General features: G+C 36.5%; 1 protein-coding gene across 1 annotated transcript in view; it reads right to left on the reverse strand.

The window, feature by feature from the left end:
* Positions 1 to 17,640, reverse strand: part of LOC101887413 (elongation of very long chain fatty acids protein 6) — a 96,133-nt gene that overhangs the window by 61,179 nt on the left and 17,314 nt on the right. Inside the window, exon 2 of the mRNA XM_059124391.1 lies at positions 15,254 to 15,679. Coding sequence (XP_058980374.1) covers positions 15,254 to 15,435 — 182 coding nt within the window. The 5' untranslated portion in view covers positions 15,436 to 15,679. The remainder of the gene's footprint in view (positions 1 to 15,253; positions 15,680 to 17,640) is intronic.

Below are 17,640 nucleotides of genomic sequence, written 5' to 3' on the forward strand. Positions count from 1 at the left end.
CAAATTTCATTACGGGTCTGTGAATAAAAGAAATGTGTAAACCTAATATGTACCATAATAAATATTGCAGACTTTGTTCTATAAATTAATTTTTATTTTTGGCAAATTTAGTACTTTTTCCGATTTTGTTTTTGCAAATTTTCCAAAAATTACACACTTCGACAGAGAATTTGAGGTTTTGGGTAATTCAAAGAGGATTTAATAGCACTCGGTTTGTAGGTTATAGCCCCAAAAAGGTCCACGTTAAAATTAGGGGTTAGGAGAAGCAGTTTTATAATGAAATGTTTTGCTGGGTTATTGCAGTGATGATATGTCAATTTAAAAAAAAAAACGCTTTTAAATTCACAATTAATCAATTTCAAGCTACATTTGTGCTTTTTTCATCTTCTTCTTCTTCTTCGGCTTTATTTTTTGCAAAATTGACCCACAAATCGACAATGAAATTTCTCTTTTTTTGGTCCTTCGCTGCAATGTGACGACCCACAAAAAATGATATGCCATAATTATCTAACAAATTATGCTCGAAAATTGTGAATGACATAATGGAAACAAAGCTCAACAAAATAACTTCCATATGAGCATAACACATCAATATGTCAATATGTTATCGCGCACACACACACACACACACACACACTGTGTTATACCAATTTGGAAGATTGTGCATTTTGCGATCACATAAAATTGCAAAATTTATAAACAAAAAATTAATATTTGTTGCGAACTCTGTTTTTTTTTTGTTGCTTCTTCTTCTATGGCGCGCGTGAGTTCAAGGTAATTGGTTTAGCAAACAACGATCGCGACACCAAAAACAACAATGCCACAACAACACCAATATTCATAACAATGTTAAATGACTTGAATGAAAAAAAAAAACAAAGCTTGGCCAACAAGCTCTTCTTTTTGGCATGTTTTTATTTTCTTCGCATTGTTTATTTCAACGTTTTTTTTTTTGCCATTGTAATGATTTCTGACCGTCATCAGCGAAACGACGAGTGTGACAAAAACAGATGAGGCTAATTTGCCAAAAAAAAAAAAAAAATATCTATAGCAAGCAACCTACACGCTTTTGTTGCCAATAACCAAATGTTACTTTGAAATAATGTTGTCCACACTTTTAAAGGGAAGATGTTATCAAAAATATTTTTTTTTAAATTAATTTTTATTTTTCTCATTTAATTTTAACTACGCATTAATGAATCTTTGCTTAAAATTTACCAATTATTAATTTGGTTGAGGAGCGGCGAATATGTATTCGGGTCATGCTAAGTTGCACCGATAAATAAACACGCCCTTTACCATATCATTCAACAGTCCTTTATCATTCAACAGCAGTATCTTGTAATATTCATCGAAGACATATTACTGATCGTAATAAATTTCTGAATAGATTTAAAAATGCCCGTCTGTCTTTTGAAATGCATATCGAGTCCACAACCGAACTTTGGCATTGTTGATATTGTGTCTAGGATAATTGGTATTGAAAGTAGACTTCTTCGATCCACGTTTGGGTGTAGGCCCTCATATGACTGTTCCTCTTGGTTTTTCTCCCTCTCCAGAGAAAAATTAATGACATTTTCATTTAATTTAAATTTTTATAAAATTTCAAAACTTCCCGTACAAATTTAAAATTTATAAAGAAATCGCTAAATAAAACATTATAATTAAAAATTAAAATTTTTGTTAATTTGATAAAATCAAAAATAAATTAAAAACGTTTCATTTATCTCTACCTCCCTCTCTCACTCTCTCTTTATATCCTCAGCCATATGGCTAGAAAGGGTACACAGTGTGAGATGAACCCACTTCAGACTGCTGTCATTTCTAAGCCACTTGTCGGACAGCTGTTAAAATTATTCCAGTCATAGCTCATTATATTGTTTGCAAGCGTACAAAAGCATTTTGATGAGAATTTTCCAGAAAGAAGTTATTCGTGATGGAATTCAAGCGTGATAGTGTGATTTCTTTAAATTTGGCTGGAAACCCTCAAATGGCTATCGTTGGAGCACTCCAGCATTTAAATGTAATTAAATCTTTTGTGTTTCGTACCATCGCTCGCTCGCCGTCAAGGAAATGGACGGAAGAAACCAGCAACATCAGCAGAAATGGTTCGGAAAGTAAAGAAGCGACTTGATCGAAACCCGCGTCGCAGTTGCCGAAAAATGGCTCGTAGTGAGCTGAACATATCGCAATATTCCATTCGGCAAAGATTGAAAAATGAGCTCGGTATAAAGTCATTGAAATTCCACAAAGGGCAAGAACTTACACTGCGGCACAGAAAGAAAATAGACTCAAAAGAGCTAAAGAGTTGCTTCGCTTGACCGAAAGTGGTGAACTGCCGAATTTGGTTTTCTCTGAGGAGAAAACATTCGTTGTACAGCAGTTTGTAAACAAACAAAATGATCGTGTTAACTTGTGAAAGAGGTCAGCTGAAAGTGTGCACCTTCGGTGATGGTGTGGGCCGCCATAACAGCCGATGGTCGCTTTCCGCTCGTATTAATCGACCGTAGCATCAGAATAAATGCCGAATATTATGGCGAAAATATTCTGGAGGGTGTATTGGGCTTCCAAACATTTTGGCCGCAGACCTTGGACATTCCAACAGGACTCAGGACCATCGCACTCAGCACGCGCCACCCAAGAATGGTTACAAAATGAGGTTTCTCGCTTCATTTCCAGCGCACAATGGCCTCCAAAATCTCCGGATATCAATCCGTTGTACTATTGTGCCTGGAGTATTTTGGAAAGCAAATACCAAAGTGTCGATCACCTCAAGCAAGCTCTTCGCCGGAAATGGGCAGATCAACATTCGGGCAGCGTGTGACGTTTGCATTGGCCGTTTGAAGACCATAATTCGTGCCAAAGGTGACCAATTCGAACAAATCTAAACTTATTCTAAAATTTGATGCTATTTCCGACATTTTTCGTTTCATTCAACAAAATTTAAAAACAATGTAATCATTATGGCTTTTGACTTTGTTGCAGTTTTTTTTTATCTCACCCTGTATCTACCATCTTCACACCATATCTTGTATTAGTAGAAATATTGAGCTATGTGAAATATGAAAAGAATCGGATGATTATTTCGCATTTTTAGGGCATTTAGGGTTATTAACAATTTGATCCATCTGTGGGGGAGCTATAAGTAGGAGTAGAGCGATATATCTCATCTTGTGTCAATAGAAATATTGGGATGTGTGAAATTTTAAGAGAGTCGGATGTTTTTTTTTTCACATTTTGTGAGAAATATGACTACTCAAAATTTTGACCCGTTGCGAGGGTGGTACCAGAAGGTGTGGTCCGATCTCTATCATCTTTATAACATATCTTGTGTTGATAGAAATATTGAGATTTGCCAAGTCTGAATGGAATCGGATGTTAAAATTGCGTTTTATGAGCTTCATGGGTATTCAAAATTTTGATCCCTTTGTGGGGGAGGTACTAGAAGCAGTGCGCAGATATATGCCATCTTAACAACAGATTTCGGGTTAATAGAAATAATGGGATGTGTGAAATATAAAGAGAACCGTATGCTTATTTCGGATTTTATGCTCGTTTTGGTTATTCAAAAATGTGACCCTTTGTGGGGGAGGTACCAGAAGGAGTGGACCTATATATTCCGTCTTACCACCAGGCCTTGGCTTAATAAAACTATTGTGCTATGTGTAATGTGAAGACAAGACGGACTCTTACATCACATTTTATAAGAGTTATAATTATGGAAAATGTTGGCCCTTTGTGTGGGAGGTACTTGATGAAGTGGTCCGATATTGTCCATTTACGCACCTGACCTGGAGCTGATGCAAATATTAGGATTTGCAAAGTTGAAGCAAAATCGGATTATTCTTTCTTTCTCCTTTCTCTGTGCAGTAAAGTATTTTCTTTGAAAATTTCGACATTTTGTAGGGGAGGTATCAGAAGAAGTGGACCGATATTGCCCATCTCCGAACTCGATATAAGTTTGGTAATAATATTACGAGGTACCAAGTTTGGATCAAATGGGATACACTCTTGGAGAGTTATCGTGCTCTCCAGCCAGCCAGATAAACAGACGAACGGACACATCGCTTGATCGACTCCAAATGTCCTGAAACGAATTTGGTCCAAAGAGACGTAGGGTCTAAAATCGTTATTTCGATGAGGCACGTTTTGCCCGTATCAAATGATATATACCATCTGTAGCCATTATATTATTATTATTTTCTGACCTGCGAAAATTAAATTTTCCCATTCCAAAAAAAGAAAAAAACAGGGAATATTACCAATGAAAATGTTTTTCTATTCAGTTCCAAGTTTTGTTTGATTTTCATTAAAAAAACCAAAAAAACAAAAAACAAAAAAACTGCATAATTTGTTGAGCAAAACACAAAATACCCGCCCACCACAAATGCCAACACGTGCTTCCAAGTAATCCTTAAAAACAAAAATGAAAACAATGAAAAGCTTGGACACTTTTCCGGGCTGTGTGAGCAAGCGAGCGCTGGGACCTTGAACTGTTGCGAGAACTGTGTTTGGCTGGCAGGGCTGGGATGGGCTGAATGTGGCCATCTTTTGATGGTGATGCAAACAATATTGCCAACAATCTCGTTTGTCCCCTCTCTCTCTCTCTCCCAACCCCTCCTTTCCACTGTCATATTTCCACAATTTCATTTTTTTTTTCTTTCTTCTAGGAAATCAACAGCAATCACACAAACGCAATGTAGATATTTTTTTTTTTGAAGGTGCATGGAAACTGTCTGCAATTTTCCATAGAAATCCAACAAGAACAACAACAACAACGTTCAATTAGTTTTCGGTTTTATATAATACTGGCAGCTTGTTGGGTAGACAGCAGCATCAGTTTTTGGTTAGAGTATCATGAATAGGTTGCCTGGCTGTCTCGTCCGTTTCATTCGTTCGTTGTATGACAGTGACACAAAATTGCACAGAATCTTGGGAAATCCATCCATGTGTGCGAGTGTGTGTGCAATTTTCTTGGGCATTGCTGCACGGAAGATAATTGATTTTTCTTCTTCGTCGTTTTCTTTGGCAAACGAAATTTCACTTTTATTTCTATAACACAAATACGGAGATATGTTGGGGGACATATACAGGGTGAGCTGAAAAAACTGTAACCAACTTCTGGCTGCTGTCATTTCAGCGCCACTCGTCCGACAGCTGTTAAAATTATTCCAGCTACAGCTCATTATATTGTTTACAAGCGTACAAAAGCATTTTGGTGAGAATTTTCCAGAAAAAAAAGTTATTCGTGATGGAATTTAAGAGTGATAGTGTGATTTCATTATATTTGGCTGGAAAACCACAAGTGGCTATCGTTAGAGCACTCCAGCATTTAAATTTGAATAAATCTTCAATGTCTCATACCATCGCTCATTACGCCCGTGGTACTGGTATCGTAGCCCGACGTCAAGGAAGTGGACGGAAGAAAACAGCAACATCAGCAGAAATGGTTCGAAAAGTAAAGAAGTGACTTGTTCGAAACCCGAAAAATGGCTCGTAGTGAGCTGAACATATCGCAATATTCCATTCGGCAAATATTGAAAAATGAGCTCGGGTAAAGCCATTGAAATTCCAAAAAGTTCAAAAACTTATTCCGCAACAGAAAGAAAATAGACTCAAAAGAGCTAAAGAATTGCTTCGCTTGGCCGAAAGTGGCGAACTGCCGAATTTGGTTTTTTTCTCTCTCCGAAGAGAAAACATTCGTTGTCCAGCAGTTTATAAACAAACGAAATGAATATATGCACCTTCGGTTGGCCACCAGAACTCAAGCGCCGGCCATGGTGATGGTGTGGGCCGCCATAACAGCCGATGGTCGCTCTCCGCTCGATTAAACGACCGTAACGCGCGAAAATATTCTGGAGGGTGTATTAAAGCCTTGGGCACGCAAACATTTTTGCCGCAGACCTTGGACATTCCAACAGGACTTATCATAATCGCACTCAGCACACCTCACCCAAGAATGGTTACAAAATGACGTTCCTCACTTTATTTCCAGCGCACAATGGCCACAAAAATCTCCGGATACCAATCCGTTGGACTATTGTGTCTGGAGTATTTTGGAAAGCAAGGTTGGGACTAAAAAATACCAAAGTGTCGATCACCTCAAGCAAGCGCTTCGCCGGGAATGGGCCAAAATGCCGCAGAGCAACATTTGGGCAGCGTGTGATGGTTTCAGTGACCGTTTGACCAATTTGAACAAATCTAAACGTATCCTAAAATTTGATGCTATTTCCGACATTTTTTGCTTCCATTCAATAAAATTTAAAAAAAAATTGTAAAAACTATGGCGTTTGACTTTGTTGCAGTTTTTTCATCTCACCCTGTAAATGTTTATACATCTATTATAATTTATGTGTATGTATGTGTGCAACAAATTGCATCCATCCCTCCATCACATGACCATAGATTTTGAAATGCGGTTTTATGTAAATATTTTCCAAATCCTTCTGTGACAGTAGAATGAACAATTTAATTATGTTTGTCATATTGTCGGTTTTATTAAAATTCCATTCCATAGTGGTATGTACATATTATGTATGTATGTGTGAGTAGTATTTAGTTAATAAATTTATCATTAATGCTGATAATCGTTAGAGAAATGCCATTTGCCATTCTGAAATCTTGAATAAAACTTGTTGGGGATTTATTAACCTACAAAGGTTAGAATAGAATATTGAAAATGTCAGATTTTTAATTTAATTCGAAATTCAATCGGTGTGTAGGTTGGATGAAATGTTAATGTGCCATGTCACTGAACCTGAAAATCACACTCCCTCTTGAACCTGTTCTATTCATTGTGATAATTTTTATATTTTGTAGACGCGGTAGACTCGTTAGAGATGTTGGAATTATTTCAAAGTTAAAAAGTACAGGTACAAATAGAAGACACGTGTATCGGCATTTCGAAAGTTCACATTGTAATGAAACCCAAATATGGGGGTGCCCTCTCTCCATCATTTTTTTTTTTACTTTTCGCATTAAGAATCCTTACAATCCCTACAGGGTGAGATAAAAAAACTGCAACAAAGTCAAACGCCATCATTTACATTTTTTTATATTTTATTGAATGAAAGCAAAAAATGTTGGAAATATCATCAAATTTTAGAATAAATTTAGATTTGTTCGAATTGGTCACTTTTAGCACGAATTATGGCCTTCAAACGGCCAATGAAACCGTCACACGCTGCCCGAATGTTGCTCTGCGGTATTTTTTTTGGCCCATTCCCGGCCATTCCAAGCGCTTTCTTGAGGTGATCGACAATTTGGTATTTTAATACCCTCCACCCATATAACGGTACCTCCGGATATTCGGTATTTTGATGATTTTAGCGACATCATTCACCGGAATTGTTTCAAATTTGGTATTTGAAGTTCGTAATGGCTACTACAGCGTAAGACAGAAAATTGTCAGTGCAGGTCCACGTCATCGTATAGGCCCCATATATCAGTACCTCCCTATATTCGGTATTTTGACGATTTTAGGAACAATACTCACCGAAATTGTTTGAGTTGTCGTATTTGAGGAACCTCATTTTGTAAGCATTCTTCGATGGCGCGTGCTGAGGGCGTTGGTGCTGAGTCCTGTTGGAATGTCCAAGGTCTGCAGCCAAAATGTTTACGTGTGCCCAAGGCTTTAATACACCCTCCAGGATATTTTCGCGATAATAATCGGCATTTTTTCTGATGCCATGGTCGATTAATACGAGCGGAGAGCGACCATCGTCTGTTATGGAGGCTCACACCATCACCATGGCCGGCGCTTGAGTTCTGGTGGCCAACCGAAGGTGCACAATTCTGCTGGACAACGAATGTTTTCTCATCGGAGAAAACAAAATTCGCCAGTTCACCAATTTCGGCCAAGCGAAGCAACTCTTTAGCTCTTTTGAGTCTATTTTCTTCCTCTGCTGTTGCAGTGTAAGTGCTTGCACTTTTGGGAATTTCAAAGACTGAGCTCGGAGTAAGCTCTTTTTTTCAATATTTACCGAATGAAATATTGCAATATGTTCAGCTTACGAGCCATTATTCGGCCGCTGCGAAGAGAGTTTCGATCAAGTCGCTTCTTGACTTTTCGAACCATTTCTGTTGATGTTGCTGTTTTCTTTCGTCCACTTCCTTGACGCCGAGCTACGATACCAGTATCGAGCGCTACCGGTAACGAGCGATGGTTCGAGACACAAAAGATTTATTAACATTTAAATGCTGGAGTGCTCTAACGATAGCCACCTGTGGTTCTCCAGCCAAATATAAAGAAATCACACTATTCCGCTTGAATTCCATCACGAATAACTTTTTTTCTGGAAAATTCTCACCAAAATGCTTTCGTACGCTTGTAAACAATATAATGAGCTGTCACTGGAATAATTTTAACAGCTGTCGGACGAGTGGCTTAGAAATGACAGCAGTCTGAAGTTGGTTGCAGTTTTTTCATCTCACCCTGTATATGGTGTATTGTAAGTAATTACTAGTGCGAAAATGTACAAGGTAAACTCGTATTTTTGGTAATAAGATTGTTTGCGCCAGGCAACAAAACCGAGGGTTCCAAACTCAGGTCTTGAGTTTTATCTTATTCTTATCTGTTTAATTTCTGTACTAGAAAATGAAGGATTCAAAAAATTCCTATCTATTTTTATACCAATTCCATCGAGAATGACCCAGCTGCCTCAAGTTGTACTACAGACAAAAAAATGAAAGGTGCATCTATTTCTTTTAAAAACCTATTATTTTAATTTAAGAACATTAAAAAACTTTCCAATTTTGTCTTTGTCCTGAAACTAGAAAATAATGTCAAATATTGCATTTGTTTGCTGTATCTCGTTTAGTTACGAAAATGATATCATCATTAGTCTCATCACCACCAGCACCTATGCCACCGGTATTTGTGGTTTCTAATTAAGTATTCTACTTAATTAAATATATTGCTATCTTTATTTACCTCTTTACGTGGGTATGTGGGAGAGTGTGTGTGTGTGTAACACACTAATTTATATGGCCAATATTTCATTTAGGAACTGATATGGAACTGGTTAAAATATAAGTGGCATTAATAGCCTTTTTTGAAATGTTATTCAGCACCCATATAAATTTAACGCGATGTTAATCGTATTTAGATTGTTGAGATTCAGGTTTTTGGTAATTTCTAGAAATCGTAGGAAAATCGTTTCCCATACTCCCACAAAGGGTTAATAATTTGGGCAAGGGGAATTTGAGGAGGTGCAATATTCTTGGAAAAGGTTGGCATTCTATGACCGTTATAGTGTAAGCAATCACTCAATTAAAAAAAGCAAGTAAAAAAGCTATAAGTTCAGCCGGGCCGAACTTTGTATACCCTCCACCATTTGGAACAAAATTGTCAGTTTAATACCCTACACCACTTTGCTGATTTAGTAGAGCTCCGCATAACAATTAAAAGGTTTTATAGGAGAATTCAATCATACACGCTATGATTATAATTATAATTTAAAGTTCAAAGGACTAAATATGCCGATGCATTTGTATCTTTTAAATTCGGACGTGTTTTGCCCAATTGGTGCACAATTAATTTGAAATCGGATAAAAATATATATGGGAGCTATATCCAAATCGAAACCGATCTCGATAAAATTTGGCAAAGATGTTTCTGAGCTGTATTTCATATATTTCCCTGAATATCGTTGTTACGGAGTGCATATTACGGCTGTGGGTAACAAAATGACAAATCGGATGAATAGTATATATGGGAGCTATAGCTATATCTGAACCGATCTTCACCAAATTTGACATACTAGCTTCTAGACTCAGTTCGGTCGTAAGTGCCAAATTTCATCCAATTTGGACAAATATTAGACGTTTGGTGCACAATCAAAGGTAAATCGGACGAAGTTATATATGGGAGCTATATCCAAATCTGAACCGATCTCGATAAAACTTAGCAAATGTATTTCTGAGCTGCATTTCATATATTTCCCCAAATATTGTTGTTCCAGAGTGCATATTACGGCTGCGGAGGACTAAAATAACAAATCGGATGAAAAATATATATGGGAGCTATAGCTATATCTGAACCAATTTCGATCAAATTTGGCATACTTATTTTCAGGCTTAATTTGGTTGTATGTGCAAAATTCCATACTATTCGGGCTGATATTACACATTTGGTGCACAATAAAAGGCAAATCGGACGAAGATATATATGGGAGCTATATCCAAATTTTGACCGATTATCTCCAATTTCAATAGGGTTCGTCCTTGGGCCAAACAAATGATTTGTGCCAAATTTCATCTGGATAGGGCAATAAATGCGATCTGTGCTTTGTTTACAAAAATACATGGACAGACGGACGGACGGACAGACGGACGGACATGCATAAATCGACTTAGAATGTGATTCTATGCAGATCATCAAAAGGAACTATGGGTCTATCTTGTTTCCTTTTGCCTGTTACAAACAAATGCACAAAGACATAATACCCTGACCACCTTGTGGTGTAGGGTATAAAAATCCGTTAAAAAAATCCGAAATATGAAGAGAATCGGATGCATATTTCGGATTTTATAATAGTTTTTGTTGTACAAAACTTTGACCCTTTGTGTGGGAGGTACCAAACGAAATGGTCCGATCTTCACCATCTTTATAACAGATCTTTTGTTGATGGAAATATTGAGATACATTAAGTTTGAATGGAATCGGATGTTAATTTCGGGATTTATGAGCTCCAGGGATTTTCAAAATGGGGCAATCGGGGTTTCATTGACCGTTTGAAGGCCATAATTCGTGCCAAAGGTGACCACTTCGAACAAATCTAAACTTATTCTAAATTTTGAAGCTATTACCGACATATTTTGCTTTCATTCAATAAAATCTAAAGAAAAAATTGTAAAAATTATGGCGTTTGACTTTGTTGCAGTTTTTTATTGCACCCTGTTATTTTCACTTTTAGTACATAAATTTCGAATGTAATTTTCATAAAAACTATTAAGGCCAGATATATGGTTTATTCTGAGATCTATAGTGAAATTTTGTCTAGAATATTTCTTCTTTTAACAGCTTCCGTATAAAATTTTATGTTAACTTCAGGCACCAACTCGAGAAAGGTGATGCTTTCTTGTAGATGTTTGCATAAAATCGCACAAAATAAAATGTCTTTTTAGTATATATCAACTCCTGGTGTTTGGGTAAGATGTAAACTTTTCATGTCTTCTAGGACCTTTAATAGAATTTTACGACGAATAATTTTGTAGAATATTTCAAGTTTCTACGATCACGTTTAAAGGGAGATTCTCGGCATATTTTCACAAAAGGACCAAAAAGACCCAATTGTTGTCTAGCTTTAGGGTTACAATTTTACATAAAATGTAAGGAGTCCAAGAAATCTTAATTCGAAAATTCCAAGAAATTTGGAAGAGGGGGGGGGGGGGGGGGGGTTTGGTGTAGGTTGAATTTGCTCCCCCTATTTAGGTTACTTTGCGAAGTAAATTTTCAAAACGCCGATACACGTGTCTTCTATTGTTATGCCATGTTTACGTTAGAACTTTTTGTAGGGTTAACCTACTTTGAGAGGATTTATTTGAAGTAAAAGTAATGGAAATGACAATTTAAATCCAAATCCAGTGGGTTAACCCTCATATATACAAACGTACTGTTAGCTCTACTTTCATAATCTTTTCCCTATTATAATTGAAAAAATTTAAATTTGTAGTACAGTGTAATTGTCGTAAATTATATTTTATTGTTAACTAGTGACCGAATTGCACTATAAGTCTCTCCCATAAAAATTAAAATTTATTTTTATGCCTATAAGGGTCGTTAAAGGTTGTTTAAACTGACCGTTTGACGTACTTAGAGAGTTCTAACCATATTTGTTTAATGAAAAAAAAAAACAAATCCGTATTTTCTTTGAAGATCAGCATTCGTATTAGCTTTAAAAAAAATCCGCATAACACTGAAAACTTTGCCGTTTTTCAAAATAATTAACAATAGCTTCGCATTTAAAAAAAATCTCCACTTATTTTCAATATTTACATAGAATTGTAAATAATGGTGTGTCCAATTGCCATCGTCATCACAGTAACAGCAGAAGCAGCAGCAGCAACCACAACAACAATAACAATGATAAACTTTTTCCAGCCACGAAAAACGACAACGACAACAACAACGGCAAATTATAAACAAACGCAAAACAAATAAAGGTAACATTAAAAAAATTTGTAAACAAATAAACCCTCTTTTCAAATAATCATCAGCGACTTTTAAAATGCGACCGCCGGCCAGTCATTTAGTCATTCACACAGACACAGTCATCGTTCTGTGTGACAGCAGGCAAAATAGGTCTGTTATGCAAAGGCCCGTTTAATATCCTCCCAGTGCGTGATGAATTTTGTAATAATTCAAGAGTAATTGACAATTTATGTCATTAAAAAGTAAAACAACGACAAAAAAAACGTTTCCAGTGAAATTGAGACATTTAAGGCAAATCGAAGTGGCTTCAATCAGAACGAAACTTGAATCATTTATGATTCGTAATTTTGAGGGTTTTTTTTAAATGAAGGTATGTAATTGTTTTTGATTATGAGGAAAAAATCAGTAAGGAAAAGTGAAAAGCCGGGCGGGGCCGACTATACAGGGTGAGATGAAAAAACTGCAACTCGTCCAACAGCTGTTAATTTACAAGCGTACAAAAGCATTTTAATGAGAATTTTCCAGAAAAAAAGTTATTCGCGATGGAATTCAAGCGTGATAGTGTAAGTTCTTTATATTTGGCTGGAAAACCACAAGTGGCTATCGCTAGAGAACTCCAACATTTAAATGTAAATAAATCTTTTGTGTCTCGTACCATTTCTCGTTACCGTGATACTGGTGGACGGAAGAAAACAGCAACATCAGCAGAAATGGTTCGAAAAGTAAAGAAGCGACGTGAGCTTAACATATCGCAAAATTCCATTCGGAAGATATTGAAAAATGAGATCGTGGTAGAGCCATTGAAATTCCAAAAAGTGCGAGAACTTACACCGCAACAGAAAGAAAATAGGCTCAAAAGACCTAAAGAGTTGTTTCGTTTGGCCGAAAGTGGTGAACTGCCGAATTTGGTTTTCTCTCTCTTCGATGAGAAGACAATCGTTGTCCCGCAGTTTGTAATCAAACAAAATGATCGTGTTTACTTGCCAAAGAGGTCAGTTGAAAATGTGCACCTTCGTTTGGCCAGCAGAACTCAAGCGCCGGCCATGGTGATGGTGTGCACCGCCATAACAGCCGATGGTCGCTCTCCACTCGTATTAATCGACCGTGGCATCAGAATAAATGCTGAATATTATCCCGAAAATATTCTGGAGGGTGTATTAAAGCCTTGGGTACGCAAATCATTTGGCCGCAGACCTTGGACATTCCAACAGGACGCAACACCATCGCACTCAGCACGCGTCACCCAAGAATGGTTACAAAATGAGGTTCCTCGCTTCATTTCCAGCGCACAATGACCACCAGAATCTCCGGATACCAATCCATTAGACTATTGTATCTGGAGTATTTTGGAAAGCAGGGTTGGCACTAAAAAATACTAAAGCAAGCGCTCGCCGGAAATGGACCAAAAACGGCAGATCAACATTCGGGCAGCGTGTGACGTTTTCATTCGACGTTTGAAGGCCATAATTGTGCCAAAGGTTGACCAATTCGAACAAATCTAAACTTATTCTAAAATTTGATGCTATTTCCGACCTTTTTTCTTTCATTCAATAAAATTTAAAAAAATGTAAAAATTATGGCGTTTGACTGTTACAGTTTTTCTTTATCTCACCATGTACATATGGGAGCTAAAGCCATATCTGAACCGATTTTCAACAAATTTCACGGACTTGCTTCTAGACTGAATTCGTTCGAATGTGCTAAATTTGGTGCACAATTAACCCGAAATCGGTTGAAGATATATATGGGAGCTATATCTAAATTTCAACGGATTCTCACCAATTTCAAAAGGTTCATTTCAATCGGATAATAAATGCTACCTGCATTTTGTTCGCAAGAATACATGGGATGGAGACGGATGGACGGACGGACGGACAGACAAACTGACATGCCTAAATCGACTCAGAAAGTGATTCTATGAAAATTCTCAGATGTAACTATGGGTCTATCTCGGTTCCTTCTCCGTGTTACAAATAAATGCACAAATACGTTTTACCCTCAACACTATGTTGTGTAGGGTGTAAAAATAGTAGACTGTGAGTGTATCATAAAGTGACCTAAATGGAGTGGAAATGATCCACCTTCGTCAACATTTTTTTTTTAATTTTCGGATTAAGATTTCCTGAAATCCTTAAAATGTAGGTGTCTTTTGGGATATTACAATACAAGGTCCAATAGCTTTCAACATACTTGAAGTCTACCTTTCTTATTTGAAAGGCTACCCAGAGTAGCCTTAAGTTAATATATATTTTTTTTTTCAAAAAATGATTTTTGTGTCATAATTTTCCACTCAGTTTGTTTCATTATTAATTAAATATTCACAATTAATTCCAACGCACATGGCCTATGGTCGTGTAAAATACTAAATATTTATTCCAAAATGACCTAGAAGTATGTTTACATATTGCTATTTGCGTAAGTAATGTACGAAGCTATTCATTTTCAAATCAATTCCAAAAAGGGGAAATAGTTCAAAATTTGCAATCGGAATTTTTTTTGTAATCCCACAATTGTGGCTTAAGGTATTTTTTATTCAAGGCCTTGTTTAATTTTTTCATTACACACTTGTAGCTCATGGCAAACGCAATTGGGTTCAAACTTATTTAGTAGAATAATTATTGATAATTATTCAAAATAAATATTTAAAAAAAATAATAATTGGGAACATTTAGGCCGATAACTTTATATTTAAATCTATAATTTTGAAAAAAAAAGTAATAAAAATATTTACAAAAAACTTTGCTGTGAAAAAGATCTGCCAATAGAACTTGAGTCGAACCTGGAGAGTTTCTAGTGTATAATTCGCATATGCTAATTTGCAATAAGTTCGAAATATATACTACTTTCCAGAGAACGGCCCTTGTAAGCCATCATCCACACCAAATATGCCTGATGAGCCGCTTAACCAACGGCGAAACGCGTCGCATAGTGGTGAGTGTGTTATAGTGTCCATCTGGCTTTCCTTTTCACTGCAAATTTCAGATCATTAAGCTCGTCTCGAAAGAGAAAACAAACACATAAATCATAAAACATATGATCTTCGCCTTAACAAGGCAAAACTCAAAAATATTTATTGTTATGTTTTCTATCTCAACTCACCTGGGACGATTCTGCATAAAGTGTTGACCACCGAATATGACCAGCATATAGATGCCACAATAGTAGAATACCCATGTCCAGTTCTCCACCATCCATTTGCGGGTGCGCTGGTGTATGAAGTCATTTTCGAAATCGAAAATATACGAATAGTTGGGTGTAACACTGATGTCCATGTTAATCATGTTTGTGCTGTTCTTCTTTTACTTTTACTCTGTCTTTTTAAACTTAAAACTAATTAACTGAATTGAAAATTATCGGGCGGTTTTGATTTCTTTTTTTCAGAAAGAAAACAATTTGAGTTTTATACTCGTTCTTCTTCTTCTTCGTTTGTCGTGGAGTCCTTTTTATAATTCTTTTGTGTAAGATTTACACAAACAAAGTTAAAGGCTAAACACAAAACAAATCAAATGGGGGGAGAGAAGAAATCTGAAATGAAAAAACAGTTATTAAAAAATGTTTCTATTTAAAATTATTTATTAAGCGATTTATTGATAATTATTATTCCGCTTGAGTGAAAAATGTGCAAATCTCGAAATGGATTACATTTAAATATTGCTGTATTGTAAATAATGTTTAAAAAATGGGTGTTTTTTTCGCTCGCACAGTACCGTACGACGACATTCAACTTTTTCGATAATTACAGGAAAAATTCAGCAGATTATGAAAGTTAAAATAAGAAGACACATTTTCAAGTTCCCCAAGTTCCTAAGTTTTCAATATATTTTTTTTTTTAATTTTCGAATTAAAAATTCATGGAATCCTTGCATCTTGGGTGTATATTCGCGAAACCTATGTGGGGGAGGTACTTTATAACAGATCTTGCGTTGATGGAAATATTGAGATGTACCAAATCCTAATGGAATCGAATGTTAATTCCGCGTTTTATGAGCTTCATGGATGTTCAAAATTTTGAGCCTTTGTGGGGGAGGTACCAGAAGATACATATCCCATCTTCACAACAGATCTTGTGCTAGTAGGAATAATGAGTTGTGTGAAATATAAGGAGAGCCTAATGCTTATTTTGGATTTTATTAAAGGTTTTGTTATTAAAAACTTTGACCCTTTGTGAGGGAGGTACCAGAAGGAATGGCCCGATCTCTACCATCTTTACAATAGAACATGTGTTGATAGAAATATTCAGATTTGAAAAGTCTAAATGGAATCGCACGTTAATTTCACGTTTTATGGGCATAATGGATATTCAAAATTTCGACATTTTGTGGGGGAGGTACTTGAGTGGGCCGATATAACCTGACGCATATAATATTAAGATATGCAACGTTGGAGCACTATGGGATTATAGCTTCTCTTTCTATATATATATTCATTTTTTTTAAATTTCGACCTTTTGTGGGGGAGGTACCAGAAGGAGTGGACCGATATATCCCATCTTAACATTAACAAGAGTTGCACTTATTCAGAATTTTGACCCTTTGTGGGGAGGTACTTGATAAAATAGTAAAATCGGATTATCTTTCTGTGCAGAAAATATATTTTTTGGAAATTTCGGCATTTTGTGGGGGAGGTATCAGAAGAAGTGGACCGATATTGTCCATCTCCGAACTCGACCTGAGTTTGACAAAAATATTACGATGTACCAAGTTTGGAACAAATTGGATACTCCCTTCGAGAGTTATCGTGCGCACCAGCCAGACAGACAGACGGACGGACGGACATCGGTTGGATCGACTCGAAATGTCCTGAAACAGATTTGGTCCAAAGAGACCTAGGGTATTAAAATTAAACCGAAAAATTTCCTGTTTATATCATACACCACATAGTGGTAAGGGTATGACGTCTTTGTGCATTTGTTTGTAACATGGAAAAGGAAGCGAGATAGACCCATAGCTACTTTTGAGAATTTTCATAGAATCACTTTCTCAGTCGATTTGTGCCGTCCGTCTGTCCATGCATTTTTGTGAACAAAATGCAGGGTGCATTTATTGTCCGATTGCTATGAAATTTTCCAAACAATATTTGTTTGGCCCATGGACGAACCCTTTTGAAATTGGTGAGAATCGGTTCAAATTTGGATATAGCTTCCATATATATCTTCAACCGATTTCGGGTTAATTGTACACCAAATGGCTAATATCAGTCCAAATGTCCTGAATTTTGGCACATCCGACCGAATTCAGTCTAGAAAGACATACATCAAATATGGTGAAAATCGGTTCAGATACAGCTATAGCTTCCATATTTATGTTTCATCCGATTTGGAGTTTTAAATCCCTCACATTCGTAATATGAACTCCACAACAATGATATCTGGTACCAGATATCTTATAGAGCTCGAAAATACATTTGCCAAATTTTATCGAGATCGGCTCAGATTTGGATATAGCTCCCATATATATCCTTATTGCGATTTCAGGTTTATTGTGCAA

The sequence above is a fragment of the Musca domestica genome, unplaced genomic scaffold (genome assembly GCF_030504385.1).
Source record: "Musca domestica strain aabys unplaced genomic scaffold, Musca_domestica.polishedcontigs.V.1.1 29, whole genome shotgun sequence".
NCBI lineage: Eukaryota > Metazoa > Arthropoda > Insecta > Diptera > Muscidae > Musca > Musca domestica.